The sequence below is a fragment of the Letharia lupina genome (genome assembly GCF_014066315.1).
Source record: "Letharia lupina isolate WasteWater1 chromosome Unknown contig_2, whole genome shotgun sequence".
In the NCBI taxonomy this organism is placed as follows: Eukaryota; Fungi; Ascomycota; class Lecanoromycetes; order Lecanorales; family Parmeliaceae; genus Letharia; species Letharia lupina.
In genome coordinates, this window is record NW_023502971.1 from 1,005,728 (window position 1) to 1,026,435 (window position 20,708).

Consider the following 20,708-nt stretch of genomic DNA (forward strand, 5'->3'; position numbering starts at 1 on the left):
GTCTTATGGATATCAGGATTCCTACGCTATTTGCAGCTTCTGGGCCTAAAAATTCTGCTTGTTGCAGGGTTGTACGATTTGTAGTCTTATCGGTCCGCAAATTTCTCGAGCTTCTAAGAAAAGCCTCACTTCGCCAAGCCGCCAAGACGCTAGGCTGTACCATTCTTGAGTTTCGAGGTTTCTACTCTCTATTTGGACAGGGTGCTTGAAACAACGCTTTGCTCATGTTTTTGTCCAGCTTTTAATGCGTGAAGTGTAGCTTCAGATTCAGCACAGCCTTCGTGGGGAGGGACTGCTTCTTTACGGTTTCAGCTTGGGAAACTCGGAGACAGCGACTTCTGGGCATAGAAGGGAAGTCACGTTGAAGCAGAGTTTGTTGCCACAAGGGCCATCGAGGAGGCATAATACCCACGTTTCTAATCTAAGTCGACCGCATGTTCCAATAGCTCCCAATCGCATTTCAGTCCATCCGCCGCATACACTCATACTTCCCTGCATCAAACCAGTCCATCAATCATCGACCACCTCAGAAGCTCAGTCTACGTCGCCTCTCACCTCGACCTCTTGGCGAGATCGACCTTGCGCGCCTTTCTTCCGGAGCACGATACACCATCTGCACCCACTCCTGCGTCCCCCAATCATCCCTGGATTCACGAGGCTTATAGTCGTTTAGGTTCAAGGTGAACGCTCTTACTTCTCTGAAGCCGGCCTGATGGAAGAAGGGCCTCTGGCCCACAGGGATTTGTGTCCAGATTGGCCAATTGTGTCTATCTGCATACTCCACAGCCCATCCCAGCAGTTTAAAAGCCATCTCCCACGTCGAATCACTATGTGAAAATGGCCACATAGCAAGAGTGTTGACGACTAGATGTGGATTGGTGATATACCTGGCTTGGCCATCTTTTGACCGGGTTCTAAGCTCAAGAGCTAGGCGAAAACTAGGTTTATCGACGATCAGCTGTCGTGGATCCTCACTCCTATCTCGTGCTTCTGTAGCTAACAACTTCAACGATGCACAGACGGAAAGATCACCGGCTGCATAAGAATCCATCGAGGTGCCGTCACGTACGAGCCCTACTGATATCCATCCGTAGCCTGGCACATTTCGGAGTTAGCATTCCCACTCAATGATCAAGGTTTAAGTAAGAAGACGTGTTTGGAGAGTAGAAAGAGTGGCAAAATGGCTAACTTGTTCCTCCAATGTATCTCGCGACTCAAGAAGCACTTTCGAATAGGAAGAGATAACTCCGAAAATTGCCTTACTCATGCCTTCGTCTTCGTCAACACCCTCCATCTCACAGCCCGGGTCCGGGACCAGACCTTGCGTCACGTCGTAGGCGATCATGAATCTATTGTACTCGGAGTGCAAATAGGTCTTCAGTATGTCTTCGACCGCCGGTCCGGGGTCGGATCCGGCGTACATGACTCGCGCGAGCTTGGGGTTCTCGAACGGGAAGGCTTCCCCAAAGATAGCGTACATGCCGACGATCTCTGACGTTTCGGCTCGGTCGATTTCAATCTCCAAGCGTCCTGGATTGTAGTTTCGGAATCAGTATTGCCTATTCGAGGGGTTGCATTGAGCCCTGGAACATTTCTACAGAGTAGAAAATCCCAAGACATGTCTCAAGAATCAAACCTTGGTCCAAAGGAGGAAAGATGGACTCAAAATATACGTACGAAGAGGTCGGGGAGGCATGACGGAGATTCGTACTGGTATGCTCAAAGCTCGACGATGTCACTTCGAAATTAGTTAAGGTATGGGAGGTGGGTAGTAGGATAAGTCTTGCAAGTCACATCCGGGGCGAATGATAAAAGGATGTGGATAAAGTGTTATGCCAGAGGACGTAAGCATTTAACACAAATAAATGCGGCCAGGGAATACTGTGATTGGTTTCCAGTCATCAATCACGGCGTGGAGGCAGCCTCACTTCTCTGATGTCGAGCGGGGTCGTCAGGAGAAGTACGCGGTGATCGCCTCACGCTCAAAAGACTGATTGGGGGAAGAAGGACGAGTGAAAAGAAGGTATGCAGAGAAGGTCCCATGTAGCCCGAGCTGAAACAGATAGGCAGTGCATTTCTGATTCTAAAGTGTAGACCAGGCCAGTAATCTATCAGATTCATTCGCTCACCCGACAAATTGAGAAATGATCGACTGTTTGAGAAGCCTAGTACCGTCGTCCACATTCCCAGTTTCCGATTTCCAATACCCACTGCGTCCACTTCTGCCACCCCCAATTCCTCCTCCTCCGATGTTCTTCGTTGGTGTACCCAGTGAGGTTCAACTCGAAGGAACCCACTTCGGCGAAGCCAATTTCTTGGAAGAGTTCTTCCAGGTTGCCCAGGGAATTCTGGGGGAATTGCGCCCAAAGGGGCAGACCCTCTCCCTTCGCGAGATCCCTGGTATCATCCATCAGTTTGTAGGCGATCTCTGGAATCTCTTCTTCAAATACATCCGGATGGATGGCGAAGGTGTTGATGACCAGGTGTTGTCCATCAATCTCTCTTTTTTGACCATCGCGGTTCCTTCGGCAGAAAATTAGTGGAAGCTGCTATTTTCGGCCAGTGAGTAGAAGTGAACCTTCTGCTAAGTTGCGTGATCAGACCAGCCCGCCTCACCTCGTCCACGTGCAGTGGGCCTTCGCTTCTTCCCAAGTGTAGCAACCGGCGACCGGCCCAGACGGTCGAATCGCAGAACTTGAAGTGGTCCTCTTGATCCGAGGCCACGAGGCTGACCGACGTCCATCCGACCGTCGTGTCGGTGTATCTGTCCTCGGCTACTATGACGTGGGTGTAGTCGTCGTCCAGGTAGTGCCTCAGCATCTCAACGACCACGGGCCAGATTTCGTCGCGAGGGTACAGGAGCTGAGCGGTCTTGTCGTCTTTGAACGATTTGATGAAGATGTTGGCCATGGCGCCGACGTCGTCCCTTTTGGCGTCACGGGTCATGATGAACAACTCGTCCAGCTCCGTAAAGTCGAGTTCGGCCGGTGAGTCTCCTCCGGACTCTGTTCCTCTGGGCATGGTAAAGAGTTGGTGGGTAGCTGTGTACTTCTTCTGGGGTACGTCGAAAATGGCGTGGAGTCTTGTTTGCTGAACTCAAATTAGGGCTTCGAGTGGTGAAGATGATGAAGGAGATAGGATAGGATACCTCTTCTAGGACTACAGTTTATAATGGAAACAGGGTCAGACTAGTATATGAGCAGTCACGCATGATGGCATAGCTACACCCCACGGAGCTGGCGTCCAGTAAATGGCCTGATCGTAACAACGCGTGACCTCCACCTCACGTCCAGAGCCGAATGAAAGCAAGATACGGAAAGAAGGCCGTACGTGGGCGAAGAGGGGTCTGTCAGGCAGTGTTATTCTTCATTTCTCGGTATGGACCAATCAAACATCGGTTACATTTGCACACCCGACAGTGTTATCCGTCAGTCATTGGCTAACTCAAAAGCAAGTCTTACTCGCCAGCTACTCGCCACCCGTAAAGATGGTCTCTCTGTCAGCTATCGGCCAGCTCAGAAGCTCTCCCTCCGTCCTCTCCCACTTCGATGGCCCCGCAGATCTTCCATCCGAACATTACTCCTCCCTCTAGGATTCCGATACACCAACTGCACATACTCCTCCACCCCCAAACCAGCACGACGGGGCGCAAACTCGTCCAAGTCCAAGCTGAAGCCCCCGACTCTCACGAACCCCGCACGTACCAAAGGGCCGACGTGCCTCGCGGGAAACTGCGCCCAGATCGGCCAGTTACGTATCTGAGCGAAGTTGATGACCCATGTCAACAGGCTTTGGTAGATTCGCCCGGTAGGGCCTTTGAGATCAGCGGCAAAGGTGTTGAGAACCAGATGTGAGCGACCGATATATCGATCCTGGCCCGCACGGGAGCGATTGTCGACCACGTCCGACAGCCGTAGCCTCGCGTCGGTCAAACGCCGTGGATCCTCGCCCCTGGCGCTGGCTCGCTCGGCCCGCATCGCCCAGTTCGCGTGCACGGAGAGTTCGCTGCCCGTGTAGTCGTCCACGTGGACGCCGTCGGGGACGACGCCCACGGAGATCAACCCGACGGGGATGCGCGTGTCGATGTCCATGGCGATCATCAACTGGACTTCCCTCTCGAAGTCGATGTAGCTCTCGATGGTGTCGAGGATGGTGGGCCAGACTTCGCTTTTGGTGTACATGAGCCGGGTGGCTTTGTCTCCGCCGTACTTGTCCAGGAAGAGGTCGGCCATGGGGGTCACGTCTGAGGGGACGGCTTTCCAGATTTCGATGTCTGGGGGCGGAGACGTGGTGGCGGGTCCTGGCCGAAGCGGAAGATTTTGCATGCTGGGTGGAGGCCTGGTGGTGTGAGTGGAAAGACTTTGCGGACGTATTGAAAATTGTAGAGACGGTCTTGCTTTGCTAGGATGGACTCTGAATCGTTGAAATAGGAAGATGAATGCTCAGACGGCGAAGCTATTATACCTATTCCGAGCACAAGATCGGGCAGCCATGTGACGACACCTCGGGATGGCTGGCAGCGCATAGTCACATCGAGAGCCGACGTAGCCCGCGGCATTCCATGGCCAGAGACGAACGGTTGCAAGATGCGGAGCGAAAGGCGTTACGGGGCGAGTGTAGACCAATTGCATTTCGATCGATCCCCATGGTCCGCCCGAACACACTGAAACAAGCATTGACATCATACAATCTCCGCTGAACTCATCCGATACGCTCACTACACGGCTACTTCACCCCTCGCCCCCGTGACCTCTACGCATTCCGCATCGGAGCCCTCAACGCCATCTGCGTCCACGACTGAGTACCCCACTCCCTGCTCCCCCAACACTCCCCTTCCCTAGCCTCTTGCCTATATGTATGAGAGTGTGTGCTTGTGTGGAAGATACATTGTAAGAATGGAAAGTCGTAGCGTGAGATTTTGTTAGGTGAGCGGGAATGTCGACTGCCTTGGTGACGGGTGTAATTTCATGCTTTGTAGGTAGGTGGGCATAGAGTACGCCCTGAAAAGAGTATCACCAGGCAGCGAAATGATGGGGTTTGGCTAATTGGGACGGCATTCGGACGCAGGTTGGCGTATGAGCTCGCCGGAAAAAAGGTCTGACTACCGCCTCACGGACACAGACGAGTGGGAGACGATCGAATCGGTTTCCCGGACTCACAAGAAAGCGGTGCTGGGCCTCGCAGAGGTCGGCTTGGAAGGCTATATCCATGTGAGCAGTCCGGTAGGTAAGTTGTAGAGCATTATCGCATGATGCCTGGATTGAGAAGAATAGACGCTGAATGATGTTCTTATGTGAAGATGAACTTGATGGAGTCTTGCTGCTAAAAGGGCTTATCGCTGGGCCATTGTCAAATCGCTATTCTAGAGGATGCGGGAGTGTAGACATCAGCTACCGATCAATCTCCCTTGCGTTTTTGATTTTCTTTTCTAAAAGAACCAGCCATTTCCATCTGTCCACAACTTCTTCCGTCGTAACGATTGCTGTTAGACGACAGTGACGTGCGGCTCCGTCCTGAGAAGCCATTTTGATGAGCGCCGAGCTCGAGCTCGATTCTACCATGGACATATGGATGACTAGGGGACGCTGGATACAAGCCACAGCCGTTCAGACCCAATCCCTCAGGGCGTTCTGTGAGCCGTTGGAATGTCCGTCTGTGCACGACTACTGCCAGCGCAGTTTCACCTTCATTCTATCCAAGGAGGAAGACACTATTGGGTCGAAGTGTTTGCAGAAGTCGACGACGGAGGGGACGTGCTCCTCGGATTGGGCACATGTCCACGAGTACCTTCGGCCTCGGCCGTCTCAGCTATCGCCCTTTCCAGCAGCGACTCGGCTCTGCTACCTAGCTTCATCTGCCTCCATGTCTGTATGCCGAGTTGTCTCCCATGAACACCCATAGCCACTTCCTCCGGAGGCTTGAAGGCATTGAGATCCAAACCGAAAGTACCGACGTCATGAAATCCGTTACGCCCTTGATGATATCAAAGTCAGCAGTACTCTTTCGGGAGAAACTCTGAGTGGCGAGACATGTCTTAGGAGCAGAGAAATCTTGAAATATGTCTGACAATCCATAAAACCGAGTGGATGGGGAAGAATTTCCTCGGAAAGTATCACGTACAGAACAAACCCTCGTATACAGTTGGGGTCTGGACCCATATGGCCCAGTCATTGCTTCTAGCACGGTCCACGGCGCACCTCAAGAGCTTCCCAGCAACGCCGAGACGCCTGTACTCTGGGTCGGTGACGATGGTGTTTATCACCAGCCTATGTCTGAGCATGTGGAGACTCTGGCCATGGCGAGATCTGTCTTCTAGCTGCGCGGCGAGAGGGTAGCGATAGTCGCTCGCGTAGCCATGTATCAATTTCTGCGCTGCCCAGCTTGTCATCTCGTTGAATGCAAATTCCGGCACTCGCCCCAGTGCAGGTATGACGCCAAAAGACATCCAGCCAGCGAGGCGTCTTGTATCCCGAGCCACAGCTAGTCTGAACTGGATGGCGTCATCGTCCATGTAGTCGTGGAGGATCTCTTGTATAATTGGCACAATTTCATCTTTTGTATACATGAGTTTGACGGAACCATCTAGGTCAAATGAATTGATGAAGACGTGGGCCATCGTGGAAACACTGGAGTGCTGGGCTGGCAGAATGTCGATGTCCAGAATACTTTGCATGGCGGCAGCTGTCTAGGGTAGGAAAGCGTTTTTGGCGGTCCCTGGTTGAGTATGAGGAAAGCCTTTTTGGTGGCAGCTGGTTTGGTAAGTGGAGGGTCTTTTGTGAGCTGATGACAGCGAAAAGGCTTTTCGAGGCGTTTCCCAGTGTTAACGCCGAGTCGTGGAAGGATGGAGTAGAATTGTGGGGAAGTATGTGAATGTCTAGAAGACCGGAAGCCAGGAGGCAACAACAAGGTCCATGCAGTCCAGCATAGCTGGCAGCGTATGAGATCATCACGATAGGGTCGAACCGGCCTCTTGATGAGAGGAAATGGTAGTCATCGCAATTGGACGTTGAGGTTCACGTGCCAGGAAGGGTGAGTGCTGTGGATGGTTAGGGTAACTCGTCAAGACCGTGCAAACCTGGTCCTGAGCTCTCACTGCAGGACCGCGGACCCGAAGAGCTCATAGGTTGAAGGGTAATTCAGGCACCAAGTGTTATGAGGATGTATCATACGACTTGCCAATTTTGAACATGATTCGATGTCAAAGCCTACCCTTCCGACACTTCGACCCCTCACGGCTGTTGTCCGTGTAGGAACCTAGCCTAAGACATGGCTTACCGAAATTGACTATCGTCTGGAAACGTCGAGCCGCATAATTTGCCAATTCTGAGAGGGTTTCCGTACTGTACTGATGTCCTATTGGAGTACAGCGCTGAGAAGCGCTGAAAAATGCTTGCCACCTGGTGCTGGCTCGCCATTTGACGGGTGAAAGCCGAACCAACCCGGGTCCAAAACTGCTCCACCCCCAGGTACATTGTTTCTTGAGGGGTTGTCCGCTCTTGCTTTGGGCGTAGGATCATCGAGCAGAGCTATTTTAGTTCTGCCCTGCTCCCGGTCCTATTGGTACCATTGGCTTGTCAGTTTTGCGAATACTGGGGGCGGTCAACAGGCCACATAGCTCCCCGAAAAAAAGTGATGTTGTAAGCTCATTCTCGAAGAGAAAACACAGCATAATCATGGGACCGCCAACCGGACAAAATGTGCGCTATCCAGGCGGCACACTGGGGTTGAGACTTATTTCTTGCTAGGCTGATTTCACTTTTACCGGCTGAGGCAAGCGCAGCATGTAGTTCCATTTGTAAGTACCAAGCGAGACTCCTTTCCCCTTATCGCACTGCCGAGACCCCGAGGCATAGGAATCCAGATCCAAGTTCAGCTCACCAGCACATGTGAAGCCTGCTCGCCGAAAAAGCCCTTCCTTGAGCGCTCCCTGCGCAACTGCAGGGTCTTCCGGTGCCTGAACCCAGATTGGTCTCTTTCTCATGTCCGCGATCTCTGTGATAGAATTGAGTAGCGCAGAGGCGACTCCACGTCCTTGGTGTAGAGGATGAACGACGAGGGCATTGATGACCAGACGACCAATGGGGACAAGGTACATCTGGGCCTCGGTGGCTCGAGCCTGGATCGTCGACGCGAGACCTTGGCCGACCTTTCTCTGCTTCGAATGCTCAGCTTTCTCCTTTGCGCTTTCCTTCGTTGTTGTGAATCTTGATATTTGCGAAGGCAGGACGTGTGCAGCTGTCGTCCAGTCCAGGTACGCTGATGGATCTACGGGCCTTGCTTGATGCGCATCTACCTCCTGACATGCGACCCATCCAACAACATCGCCAGTGGATTCCCTCACGGCAGCATGGAGCACAAAGTCCCGTTCATGGTAACCTCGTTCGAGCATGGTGAATATGGCAGCCCAAAGGTCCCCGTTACTAGACATAAGCCTAGCAGACGGGTCGCGATCAAAGACGCTTGCGAATATAGTCGACATGGGGCCAAAGTGCGTCTTTTCTGGCAAAACCACCCTGAAGGGGACTTCATGGTGAAAGACGCCCGTTTCCGTTGAAGATTGTGACGAAAGAGAGGACGATGCATCGTAGTACCACTGGGCATTGTTGAATTCAGATTCTTCTGTATCTCCCTCGGCTTCGGAAGCCTTAGGAGCAGACTGTTCTGGTTCGGCTTCTTCTTCTTCTTCTTCTTCTTCTTCTTCTTCAGCCTGTCGTTCAGGTCCTTGCTGAGCTTCTTGCTCAGGATCTACAAGATCCCATCTGAAAGTGCTCATGTTCGACTCAAGATTAACAACTCTGGATCTTTTCCGTAGTATGTCCAGATGAGCATTCAGCGGATCCATAACAGGATGACTTCCCATTGCAAGCAGGACATCTCTAGCGATTGTCTCCGCATTGTATTTCGAGCGCCTGAGGGCGTCTCGACGCTTGTGTATAGGCTGTACGATATCTTTCTGTTGTAAGACGTCCTGTCTAGGTGGCGTGTACACTGGCTCGACACTCCCACTATTTTCTTCGACAATAGTAGACAGCGGTTTAAGTACGAGGGAAGACGACTTTTTCTCGTTTCGATGTAAGTCCGCTGCCTGCGGTACAAAGACATTTTCCTGACGTTGGTGTCCGCTGCGAGCATAAAATTTGACGGTTCCCTCAAGACTCGGGTGATCAGTCCACTTCAATCTGTCGGGATTGCCATATTTGGTGATGCACCCAACAAAGTGTCCCTTGACACCGCGTGCTCGTGTAAACTGTGTATCGCATCTTGGACAATGATGCCGACCGCCGTTCGTTCTGACCTTCTTTGGTGAGGCTTTCTCCTTGGAATAGACGCCGCAGGCCTTTGTATAGACAGTGGTGTCAGTCCTACTAGACTGTCCATCGGTACAAGATCTATAGTCCTTGTGTTCGGCAGATCTTAAACTGACTGTGAGCTGCGATATAGGAGCTAGTGGGCGGACATTGGGCGTGGGGATACGCGGTGCAGCCGTTGGGGTAATTTTGGAGCCATGGCTGGAGACCTGACATTTGCCGCTGGCGTCTGAAGTGGATCTAGTACTGAAGCTAGAGTTCGACGGGCAAGCATTGTCATGTCCATTTCCTCCCTTGATACGAATGGTAGGCCGTTTGGCAAAACTTTTCGACTCAGAGCAATGTTCTTGAGCTTCCGTTGGATCTGAAGTCGACGTGCCACTCAGGGTCTGTTTCGTAGGAAGGAGTATAAGCAGGCCTTTTCGTGGGCTATCCTCCAACGATTCAGGGTTTTGTCTCTTGGGCTGACTCAACCGAAGCCGAATGGGACGGACCTCCTCCACTGGTGTGACGGTCTCTTCATGTTCTTCACGACAGTGGCGAGGGAGTTGCAAAGGCTTGCTGAACGTCTGATGGCGAGACTCGTATCCGCACGGCTGGAGAATTCTGCTCATATGACTATTCTCATGGTGGATCAATCCCCCACGATCACAGAAACTTTTGTTGCAACCTTCGTGAGTGCAAGCAAAAGGTCGCTCTCTTGTATGCATCTGCATATGGGCCTCCAAAGATTCCCTTCGAGCGAATGTCCTGCTGCAAGAATCATGTTCGCAAGCCAAGGGGCGCTGCTTGTGCGCGCGGTGATGCTCAGTCAGTTTTTCACGATCCTGGAAAGCCTCGCCGCACGAGTCGTACTTGCAGGCGAAAGGTCGCTCGTTTGCATGAGTTAGGTGATGCTGATTCAAGGCCCCACGGTCATGAAAAGCCTCGCCGCAAGACCCGTAGTCGCAAGCATAAGGACGCTGATCCGTATGCCTGCGGTAGTGGGCCTCGAAAGTTGATATACTCTTGAAGCTCTGCCATTGAACAAAGACTAAATCAGCATATAGTTATTCAAGGAATTGGATAGCTTTGTTGCTTACCTTACTACATCCATCCCACTCGCACTGGTACGACCAAAACTTCCGAGCACTGGCCATGGCAGCTCTAGTTTAGCACGCCACTGGTCTCTACCACAGTTGGTTTAGTTGCCTGGAATCTGCCCAAAGGGAGGAGCACAATGCGAGTTTTTTGCTGTGGTCGTACACAGGCCAGGTAAGCGAGACTATGTGGATCAACCCAAGGTAAGCAGCGAGGTGGGGTGTACGTGGAAAGGCTATCCGTGTTTCAAAGGTCTCCTAAGTCGATTCAGTATAATAGAAAAGAAGATAGATATTGGAAGGGAACGGGAGCACGAGTGGAGAGAAGAACTTAGACGTAGGGGACTGACAGTCGAGGAGGCTGCTCGTGGTAACCGTACGGCGAGGTGGTAGGCTTTCGGAGTTGTAGTACAAACTACTAGAATGACGTGTTTAGCGAGCTTATTTCGAAGAGGATGGAATCTCAAATCTGGCAAACAAGACACCTGAAGTATTTATATCGATGGGCAATATAAATCGTGGGTTAAGTAACAGTATTTGAATGGCACCGACCACTCCATGAGAAATCCGCCACCAGACACTTCCCACCCTCACCGGCGCCCTCTTCACAAATTGCACAAACCTCCAGCAATCCTGCAGCCGCAGAGTCCATTCGTAAAGACCCATAGCTTGTAAATCTATCGTCTCAATTTCAAATATGTTTGAGATCGAGACATCAACCTTCATGCATTTCCTTCTGAAGCGTCAACCCTTCCTTCCCAGCGTCTTTGCATGCCGACTCGCGCCTTATTCTGCGAACGATGAATTTGAGCATATAGCTTCCCGAGAGGGAATAGTGTTCCAAAGCCGCTGTCAGTCGTGCTATATTGCGGAAGCCAGCTCGTTGGAAGACTCCAGCTACGGATGGCCAAGCTTCGAGGCGAGCAACCATTCACTCCTAACGTCCTTTCTTACTATCTGGCCTTGGGCCTGCGCACCATGAATTTGAGCTGATGTATATCCAATTGCGGCTCGAATCCGGCAATCTGTTGGAACCCAGCCCATTCAAAGTCCGCCACAGCGAAGAGCGGAACTTGGGCAAAGACAGAGAGTCCATCTTTGTCGGCACTGTCCGTAACCGAACAGATGAGCTTGGGCGTCACACCGCCAAGATCATTCTCCGGATCCGTGGCCACATTGTTGATGACCAAGTAGACGTCATCACCCATGGCGAGCGATTGCGCCACTTTCGTTCTGGACACGATCGCTTCCCGTAACATCTTCCGCTGCGCCTGACGAGAATTGTGCTCGCTCTCTCCAGAAGTCCTACTAAGCTTCCTCTGAGCCTCCGCCGCCTTGAATGCTGCTGCTACCGTCCATGCAAGCTGAGCAAGTCCGTCCCAATCTGAACTTCCCTGGTACCCCACGACACTACAGCAAAGCCAGCCGACGACCCGACCCAGTCTTTCGTTCATGGCTACACTAATCGCGTAGGGTCGATTTTCGAGACGCTCCCCGAGCATCGTGTTTACAATAATCCAATGGGTTTCGTCGCTACATAGAAATTTCACACAATCGTCGTTGCGGAAGGCAGCCAGATGAATCCTGGCCATCGGAGTAAGATGTTTGGATTCTGCGGGCTGAATGCTGATAGGATTTTCCGCATGCACCCTTGCAAGCTGAAGCTCCATACTTTCCAAGGTATATAAAGGTGGGCTTTGAGGCGGTTGTGAGCTTTCAAGAGGAGCGGAAATGGTGGGTCTTATATTTCCTGAGCAGAGAAACTTTAGCATTCGTGCTAGAGGCATGATAATCGTTCGGCAGGATGCTTCGACTGTTTGTCAAGCCCACCGATCAGTGCTTGGGACTCTAGTAATCAAAGGGATGACCTCGAGATCAAGATCTTGTTTGCCCTTGCCGACGTGTTAGCAGATTTCTGGAGACACGTAATCCTACGTACAACAAATGGAGTCTCAATGTAGGTTCGAGTCTTTTCACTGATGCAACAACTGACACTCTCGCAGTGCAACGACGTCACTCTCTTCGTTTTGCGAAGAGCCTTAGTGGCTAGGGACCTATTGATTTTGCGCAAACCCTACAAATTCCTAGAGCCGCTGTACAGCCTGTGGCTGTAGAGTCGGTACTGTACACGGCCTCGTGGTTTTACGACCAATTCGATCACTAGTGGTTTTCAAGGATTCTTCGACGTTGTTTCTCTTCGTTCCTGGCGTGGCAGACCAGGGTCGTACCATGAAGTGGTTGCTCCGGTGTGGTTCTGATTCAGAGATACCCAAGGCAGAGTTTGAGATTCTGCATCACACGAGAATCCTAGGTTCATCAGCATGGGGTAATGGTCCAAGGCTAGGAAATCTAGAGTGCTGAACCCAGTGGGGTGACTCACAAGTTGATCTAAGAGTGAAACATGCTCGACGATGCGTTGTCCTGCCGCGTGATGAATTTGTCAGCTTCACTGTAACGTTCGAAGGTCAGAAGACCACTGCAAGCGGGGCCAGCAACATTGTACATCCCCAGCGTCCTGGAGATCGTCGACGTCCTGTTTTGTTTCGAAAGCTGAAAACCCGAACACCGATGATAGAGTCTCTAGAAGCTCAATGCCCTGGAAGTGGTATGCTACAGTCTTTCGGTGTTTACCTCAAGGTGAAATTAAGCCTATGAGACGGCATTGGTCCAGGTTGCAGCGCGCTGGATCCGATGATCGTCAGCCACCTCGCTTCCGACATAATGCTGCCACGACACTGATATCATCCAATTTGCCTAGCGTTTCTTCAGCAAGATAAGAGACCCTCAAGAATTAGTGGTTTTTACCTCCTTCCATAGCTAAACCTTCTTCCACTGCTCTTTCCATGAAGGGGCTTTCAGCATAAGGGTCTTCGGCGACGATCCGAGCAGCTTTCATGAGCTCTTCCGCTACAAAGAGCATACCACCAGCAGCACCACCTGCTCTGTCTCCGGAAGCCTCCCCGCCTGCTCCAGACTCCCATTTTCGTATGCTGTCAACGACATTCGCGAGAACCTCATGTTCCCAGAGATTGTCAACGACACCATCAGACATGGCGAGCACCACGTCGTTCTCTTCGATGGTTACCTTGTCCATAACAGCGTTAGCAATGGGCGTATCTGGACTGTTGGTACCCAGTTGCCGTGGGCAGTCGAACCAGTGCCATTGCTCGCTAGTTTTGTAGATAAGGCTCTGATCTTTAGGGCGCATAACTAGACACTGGGAGTCTCCTAAATTCGTTACATAAAGGAGTGGTATTCTGGGTTCGTTGGTACTGTAGTGAAGAAGAGCGGCACAGGCAGTTGTAGTACCATTCCACTCATTTGGTGACGAAGTCGCTGCTATTGTCTGCTCATATGCTTTCTGTAGATATTCGACCGGCTCAGGCTCCGAAGACGTAGCAGCAGCGTCTGTGACAGAAGCATCCCGTTCTGCCTCCAGAGCCCAGAAATGGAGGATTAATCTGGACCAGAGCCTGTGAATGTCAGCACACAGACATCCATTGACATTCAAATGGCAGCGCTTACGCAGCATGACCCTTTTCCCTCGCAGCCCAAGCCCCAACCCCATCGTTTGCCCCTATAAAGTTCTCTCCTACAAGAACAGCGTCATCTCCGTTGGTGATACCCCTTATGAATTCTCCATTCACGTATGTTCTCCTATCTCTGCTTCGGTTGTGCGTGCTCAACGGGTCTGAAAAGGATCCCGAAGGCGGAGAGAAGAAAGGTGGAGGGAATGGCCGAGAGGGGCGTTTGGCGAAGAGAGAATATCCGGTGTCGAAGTAGAAAGGCGACTTGGGTTTCTGGTTAAGGGCATTGGCTGGCAAGGGGGTAGTCGTGCCCGAGACGGAGACTGTAGGTGAGGAAGTGACCCATCGCTGCTGCGTGGGAGATTGAAAGGCACGGCTTCGGATGGCAGCTCTCATACCAGCTGTTGGCAGAAGAGGACGTGTCGAGGGAGAGACCGATGTTCTGGGTCCAGGAACTTCTTGTTCATGGTCGAACAGGATCAGGTACGATCATTGTTCGATTCCATTGTATACAATTGCTCAATCGAAACGGAAATCTAGACAGTCGAGACAGTCTCGAAAAATCGACGCAAGAATCCTCCCGAGGGACAAAAGTCGTTGCACACTTTGGTAGGGCTTAGCGGGGATTGGTGTGCAACGACTTTTGTCACCAACCCTCGTCCCCGCAAAATACACTTATTTAGCCGCTCAGTAGGTTAGCGCACGTCGGCATACCAAGTGACCACACCTCTTCTCCAAATGTTGAACTCAGCTTCATCGAAGCTTCACCAAGTCAATCATGCCGACTGAGCGCGAGCTGGCCATTTCCCCTCTAGTCCAGGAATCAGTCCAACATAACACCCAGGTATATTTACTTCCTAAATCTCTCTTGCAACCCAGTTCCAAGCCCTGCAACCACTGACTCTTCCCCATAGGTGATCTCCAACATCCGCTCCCTGACCGCCTCTCTCTTCGGCGTCGCCTCCGGTATCCTCGGTCTCGAGTCCTACTCTGGTTTCCTCTTCTACCTCCTCGGCACCTTCTTCGTCTCGATACTCATCTGGAGCATATTAGCAAAGGGCAAACAAAGGGATTACTTCCAGGGAGTGTGGAGCGAGCTGTGGGCCGGAGATGTCTTGAACGGCGGTATGAGTTTTGTGCTGACGTGGACGCTGTTCTACGGGTTAGTAAGGGCTTGATGGGTTTCTGGGGAGCTTTGCGGGAGATAACACCAGGAGAGAAGGGGGGGGGTTTGAGACGACGGGGACTACCAGCGTCCGTGGTGGTTTGGGGGCTACGGCCCAAAAGAATGACTGCAGGGGACCGGGTTGCGTGATACCCAATGAATTTGCTCTTTTCAGGCATTCCGGGACAGGTCTCGACGTGACGATGGTGACTGGTTTGGTCTGAATGACCGGACTAGTAGTCATTACGATTTGACCAAGATCGACATTCTGCTACTTAAGCCACATATGTATCATTACCGAGCGAACGATATGTCAATGAGCGTCCGCCCGCACCCCATCGATACACCTTTGAATACTCTTCAACCTTACATACCACACCAAAACCGCCAAAGCTCTCCTCCCCCCAAACAAAAATATTGGGGGCCTCCAATCTTTTAGGGAAATCATCTCGTATCTGACTAAGCTCAGAGCTCACTTCCAAGGGACCAATCGGGCCTCAATTGATTAGCTGCGTGCGTGGTGGACTCTAATCTAACTGATGCAGCGCCTTTGCCGTTGAGCCATTGTCGCTCCGTTGCCCCGAACGGATCTATTGTAATGTGCCCTGATTTCTGATGCGTGAGCTGGCTTTCCTAGACACTGGAGGTCCTGGCAATGCGTGGATACGCTCAATACTGTGCCAATGGACAACCTGCATTCTTCAACCTTGTAGATGAGAGAAAGAGATATTCACGAGAGTAAAGGGCACACCATACGTCTTGAGCTTTATTTTTTGAATCTTATTGGTTCTACAGCAGCCTCAAGCTACATCAATAAAACCCCTCTTCTTCCTCCCCTTGCCAATCACCTCTTCTTCCTCCCAGACTTTCTCATCCACATACTGCTTTTGACCCATCTCTCCCATTCTTCTCCCTACAAACCGCAACGCCGCAAGATTAAATCCCATCTCATCCTTCTGCGCCTGTAACGCTCCTCTCAATTGCTCGCGGATCCCATCCAACATCACTTTCAGCGATTTGCTTGCCACGAGCTGCTTATGATGCGTCTTGAGCATGAAAAACAGGATACGGCAGGTCAATGGCATGTTCCACTGCCTCTCAGCCCAGATGCGCAGGAAGGTGAAGAGGGAGACGACTTTATCAAACGGGAGGACTAGGAGAGCGTCTTGGAGGGCGGCAGCTTTGATCTTTTGGATAACATTGAGGAGATGCGATTCGGCGGAGATTTGATTGTAAGCTAGGAAGATGGGATCGCGCTGTGGTAGTGCTAGATTCGGCTGCGTCGCCTTGGCTCGATGATACTCATTCATGATAGCCAGATCTGGGATGCCGACTTCAAGTGCTTCGGCAATCTTCTCGCCCGCCATGAGCGTTTCAACCGTCTGCTTGCCAGCAGTAACGGCTTCGCTTTTCTCATCGCCGGCTTCTTCTTCTTGCTCGAGGGAAGTAGTGAGTGTGCTTTCGTAGAGCTCCTCCAATTCCTTTTCTCGCTCTTCTTCCAGAAATATCTGCTCGTCGGTCTGATTCCAGGTTCGGATACTTTTGTCATGACTTGCGCTGACGAGGAACTCTCCCGTTCGGCTCACGGCTAATGCCCAGATCTCTCCGTGATGACCTTCAAGTTTTTGTATTTGTTCGAATTTGTCACCGTCCCAGTATTTGATGATATTGTCTTTGCTTGCACTAAAGAAGTGATGACCATTGCCGTCTTGGTTGTGAGGAACGAATGCCACTTGCATGATACTGTCTTGGTGTGCAAAGAACGCCTTGTGGCAGTCGCCGAAGTCTAGACCCCAGAGCCGTACGTTCTTGTCGGCTGAGCAGGTAACTATTAGCTTGCTGTCGTAAGAGATGTCCATGCTTAGTACGGGCAGCTTGTGGCCATACAAATTGAGGAAGAGCTTCAATGAGTCGACGAAGAAGACTTTGACAGTGTTGTCAAGGAGCGAGAGAGCAAGGAGCCGTGAGTCGGGAGAGAAGCGCAAACTGAGTATGTCGTCGGCGACTTTGAGGGTACGGGTATGGGCGAGCTTAAAGCGAGGCGTTGAGCGTTTTGTCCCAGGTATTTCCTCCTGGACGACCTCGAAGTTGAAAAATTTGGCCGACTTGTCAGCACTGCCAGTAGCCATAGATCTGCCATCCGGGTGCACATGTAGTGTCCACACAGGTCCCTCGTGGGCCTTGACAGTGTCTATTAGCGTAGACGAAGCTATGTCAAAGATCTCTAGCTCCCCATTCCGATTGCCGACAATCACAATCTTGTCTCCAGGTAGAAAAGTGGCACAAAGCGCGTAGCCACAATCGAGTGTTCGAATGCAGCTTTGTGTGCGTATGTTCCATAATTTCAAGCTACCATTACTTGCAGACGCCAGCATCCTGTCGTCAGAGCTGAGAGCTAAAGATCGCACATCTGTGCGATGTCCCGGCATATCGACAGAGAAAGGCCGAGTATAGTCCGGTGGCTCATCAGGTTTAGAATGCTTTTCCTTTTGCCTCGTCGTCACGTTGTAGAGTTCCAGCTGATTGTTCGTAGTCGCCGCCAGTAGATGGAGACTTGTACCTGATCTCCGGCCAGCCCAACTGAATGACCGGACCTTACCAGCGGTTCGGACTATAACATAGGGAACGATGACGTCCGTTATGAGTGCTGATGACAGGTCTTCGGATTGCTTTTCGCTGTCCATTAGCTCATCAATTCCTTTGGTGTCTTGACCTGCTGCTGCCACGGCTTTCTCCTTTCGTCTCTTCCTCTTCCTTGCCAAGGTTTTCTGTACTTCGCTCTCGCTCCGGATTCTCCAAAGCTCTACAGCTTTTTCGGAGCCATGTGCTGCAATATAGCTGCCGCGCGGATGAAAGCTCACGCCTAGGGTGCGGTCTTTGCCTTGTCTGTACAGGATGCCTCTTTCTTTAAGAAAGGTCTTTGGAGAGCTTTCGGAAACTTCACTGGCTGCCTCGCTCAGACCTACCAGGTCTATTGACCAGACTTTTAGTTCGCCATCGTTTCCTGCTGTGATGGCACCTGATTGATCAGCCGATACTCCCATTGACCAGCACTCGCCATTAGTCTGAGCAACATGCGTTTCTATACAATGCTGCGATTCGATGTCCCAAAGCTTGATGAGCGCATCTTTGCTGGTAGATATCAGGAAGCCTGCGTGCTTCTCATCGTCTCCGTTATAGCTGTCGGTATGTACTCCGTTGCCATTTGTGTCGCCGTTCACGGTCGAATGTCGATGACTTGTATAGAGGTAATGAAGACCTGTGATTTGGTCCTTGTGTCCTCGAAGTTTGAAAAGTCCAACCTCGGCAACTAGATCCCATACGATGGTGTCCGTATCTTTTGCACCACTGGCAAGGCGAACGCCTTCTTTGTCGAAGGCCAATGCAGTGACGGCAGACTTGTGACCGTTGAAGCCTATTATGACCGTAGCTATTCTGGAGTCCCATACTCTTATACTTCCATCTCCATACCCTACAGCGTAAATCTCTGGATCGGCGTTACTGCGGGCTATAACTGTGACCTCTGCGCTGCAACTACTATCTTTCCACCTTCCCAGGAGCTCCCCCTTCTTCAGGTCCCAACATAGTACCTCTTCATCGGCGCCCACAATGGCTCTTCCTGCACCCGAGGAACGTAGCGCTGCAGTATGAACATTTTCGTCCTCACACCAGACAGCGTTGGAAGAAGCAGATGTTATGAGGCCAAAGGTATTGGAATACTCATACTTTCTACGACGGTCAGCAAAGCAACAAATAGGGTGTGGGAATTGGTAGACGCACTTACAGATAAGACTTCACCATGTTGCAGTGACCTTGTCAAATATCGATGTCCTGTTTGTCTTTTTTCGCACTCCCAATTCAACTGCCGAAGATTTACCGAATTAAAACCGACGCGTTTTCGCATCGCGTGAAATTAGGCCTACCTGAAATAACCTCGAAATGTAGCCCCATCTCGACCTCATGTACTTATCTGAAGACCCAAGGCCCACATAAAAATATGCAGAAGATGGCTGAGCCGGAAATCATCAGTATCGAACGGGCACGTTTGCCCAAGATCTGGAATCCACGGCCCAGCTATTCGCAGCATACGCTGATTCACTAGGATTGGATCTTCCATTTCAGGAATTCGATACGGAGCTCAAGTCCCTTCCAGGAAATTATGCTCCTCCGACTGATGAGACTTTACTGGCTCGTGGCAGTCATGGCACTGTTATGGGATGCGTTGCTGTACGCCCGCTTTTCCCGCCAGACTTCTGTGAGATGAACAGGCTTTACGTTCTACTCGCAGGACGTGGCTTAGGCGTTGGGGAGAAGCTGCTGCACGAAATTCTTGACATAGCAGCCTCGTTGGGATGTAATGAGATCAAACCAGACAACTTGCCGTCTATGATTCAAGCCATATCTCTCTATAAATCTGCTCCTAACAGACCGTATTAAGCCACAAGACTCCTCTCATTGGAACGGTATTCTTGGCTCGAGAGCTGAAGACATCTTCCGCAACAGCCGATTGGTCGTTTCTGGGGTGCTGAAGAGAGTAAACACCGTTGGCACGATAACGGTTGTAGCGGTACAGATCCACTAAGAAGACACTTCGCCTGACTTGCCTGAACATATTAATAGCCAATGCTTTGGCTTGGAGATCCGTGAGCCTTCGCACCTCTAAACAGACTGAGCGCAAGAAGGCCTTGGTCTGGACTTGTTGGCTGACTGTCAATGCTCAGAGCCCTCGTCCCCTACTAGTCCGCACTAGGCATGAAATCTAGGTACAGTTGGAAGGAATGTGCTTGTTCCGTGTCGTCGAAAGCAATGCACACCGGTTAAAAAGGAGTCTGAGATGACCTGAGGAACCAGCTCATGCATGCAAGACCGCAACTCCCATTTGCTCTTCAAGACCAAATTTACACCTGGCCTCAGCTGCTTCCTTCCTGAATTGCTTCTAAACCCAGCGAACCATCCTCCGTGCGCTAGCCCTCAGGAACCCAGCCGTGGACCCGGCAAGAGATGCTCAATAATAGAGCCGGTACTGAAGTGGAGATTGTCAAGCACCATCGCTTGACCCGCTATCCCTACCTATCGCCTGCAAGCCACCAGTTGCAACCCAGCTGAGCCCGAGCAGGCGTTCCATATACACGCGGAGATCAACGTTGGCGTTCGCACTCGGAAAGCTACATGGAGCAGGGCCCAGGGCCTGGACGTACGCCTCACCCGCATCACAAATAACGATATCACGGATAGAAACACGTACCGGCCGTGTCTACTATTGCGTAGAGAGTTCCGGAATGACGGTCCGGTAGATTACCAATCAGCCTCTGATACTCTCCTGCTTTCAAAATGATGGCATCATCAACACCACCTCTGGAATGACCCGTCGGGGCTCCGTACAAGCGCGAGTCGTGACGACGATTTCAAACCCTCGAGGCTGTAGATGATCCTTCCGCATCGACGCGTACTAGTACCAAGGATCCGGAAGGAATTCGAAGGTACCAAATGACATGCTGCAAAAGCGGCTCGCGAATTGGCTTTCGCAGGACCGGTATCCCAAACGAAAAGGGGGCTTACATTAGGGTTCGTGGAGATGGTGGCAGACAGGGATGGTAGTGGGGATAGATTTCATCAGGAGGATTTCAGG

At 51.3% G+C, this 20,708-nt stretch overlaps 8 protein-coding genes across 8 annotated transcripts; 1 reads left to right on the forward strand and 7 right to left on the reverse strand.

Annotated features, from left to right (window-relative positions):
* Positions 1-526: 526 nt before the first annotated feature.
* Positions 527-1,696, reverse strand: HO133_004404 (uncharacterized protein; the record flags this gene model as incomplete). The annotated part of the gene is made up of 3 exons (XM_037295321.1): positions 527-1,095; positions 1,264-1,530; positions 1,678-1,696. The coding sequence occupies 3 exons, from the start codon at positions 1,694-1,696 to the stop codon at positions 527-529; spliced, it is 855 nt and encodes a 284-aa protein (XP_037157322.1).
* Positions 1,697-2,165: 469 nt separating this feature from the next.
* Positions 2,166-4,325, reverse strand: HO133_004405 (uncharacterized protein; the record flags this gene model as incomplete). Its single annotated transcript, XM_037295322.1, has 3 exons — positions 2,166-2,523; positions 2,579-3,090; positions 3,705-4,325. 3 exons carry the CDS (start codon positions 4,323-4,325, stop codon positions 2,166-2,168), a joined length of 1,491 nt encoding a protein of 496 aa, XP_037157323.1.
* A 1,385-nt stretch (positions 4,326-5,710) lies between these two features.
* HO133_004406 (uncharacterized protein) lies at positions 5,711-6,673 on the reverse strand (the record flags this gene model as incomplete). The annotated part of the gene is made up of 2 exons (XM_037295323.1): positions 5,711-5,973; positions 6,121-6,673. 2 exons carry the CDS (start codon positions 6,671-6,673, stop codon positions 5,711-5,713), a joined length of 816 nt encoding a protein of 271 aa, XP_037157324.1.
* A 680-nt stretch (positions 6,674-7,353) lies between these two features.
* On the reverse strand, positions 7,354-9,922 carry HO133_004407 (uncharacterized protein; the record flags this gene model as incomplete). Its single annotated transcript, XM_037295324.1, has 2 exons — positions 7,354-7,554; positions 7,757-9,922. 2 exons carry the CDS (start codon positions 9,920-9,922, stop codon positions 7,354-7,356), a joined length of 2,367 nt encoding a protein of 788 aa, XP_037157325.1.
* A 1,418-nt stretch (positions 9,923-11,340) lies between these two features.
* HO133_004408 (uncharacterized protein) lies at positions 11,341-12,057 on the reverse strand (the record flags this gene model as incomplete). The annotated part of the gene is made up of 1 exon (XM_037295325.1): positions 11,341-12,057. The coding sequence occupies one exon, from the start codon at positions 12,055-12,057 to the stop codon at positions 11,341-11,343; it is 717 nt and encodes a 238-aa protein (XP_037157326.1).
* Positions 12,058-13,178: 1,121 nt separating this feature from the next.
* On the reverse strand, positions 13,179-14,310 carry HO133_004409 (uncharacterized protein; the record flags this gene model as incomplete). Its single annotated transcript, XM_037295326.1, has 2 exons — positions 13,179-13,860; positions 13,913-14,310. The coding sequence occupies 2 exons, from the start codon at positions 14,308-14,310 to the stop codon at positions 13,179-13,181; spliced, it is 1,080 nt and encodes a 359-aa protein (XP_037157327.1).
* Positions 14,311-14,692: 382 nt separating this feature from the next.
* On the forward strand, positions 14,693-15,092 carry HO133_004410 (uncharacterized protein; the record flags this gene model as incomplete). Its single annotated transcript, XM_037295327.1, has 2 exons — positions 14,693-14,758; positions 14,829-15,092. The coding sequence occupies 2 exons, from the start codon at positions 14,693-14,695 to the stop codon at positions 15,090-15,092; spliced, it is 330 nt and encodes a 109-aa protein (XP_037157328.1).
* A 787-nt stretch (positions 15,093-15,879) lies between these two features.
* On the reverse strand, positions 15,880-18,880 carry HO133_004411 (uncharacterized protein; the record flags this gene model as incomplete). Its single annotated transcript, XM_037295328.1, has 2 exons — positions 15,880-18,808; positions 18,864-18,880. The coding sequence occupies 2 exons, from the start codon at positions 18,878-18,880 to the stop codon at positions 15,880-15,882; spliced, it is 2,946 nt and encodes a 981-aa protein (XP_037157329.1).
* Positions 18,881-20,708: the final 1,828 nt, after the last annotated feature.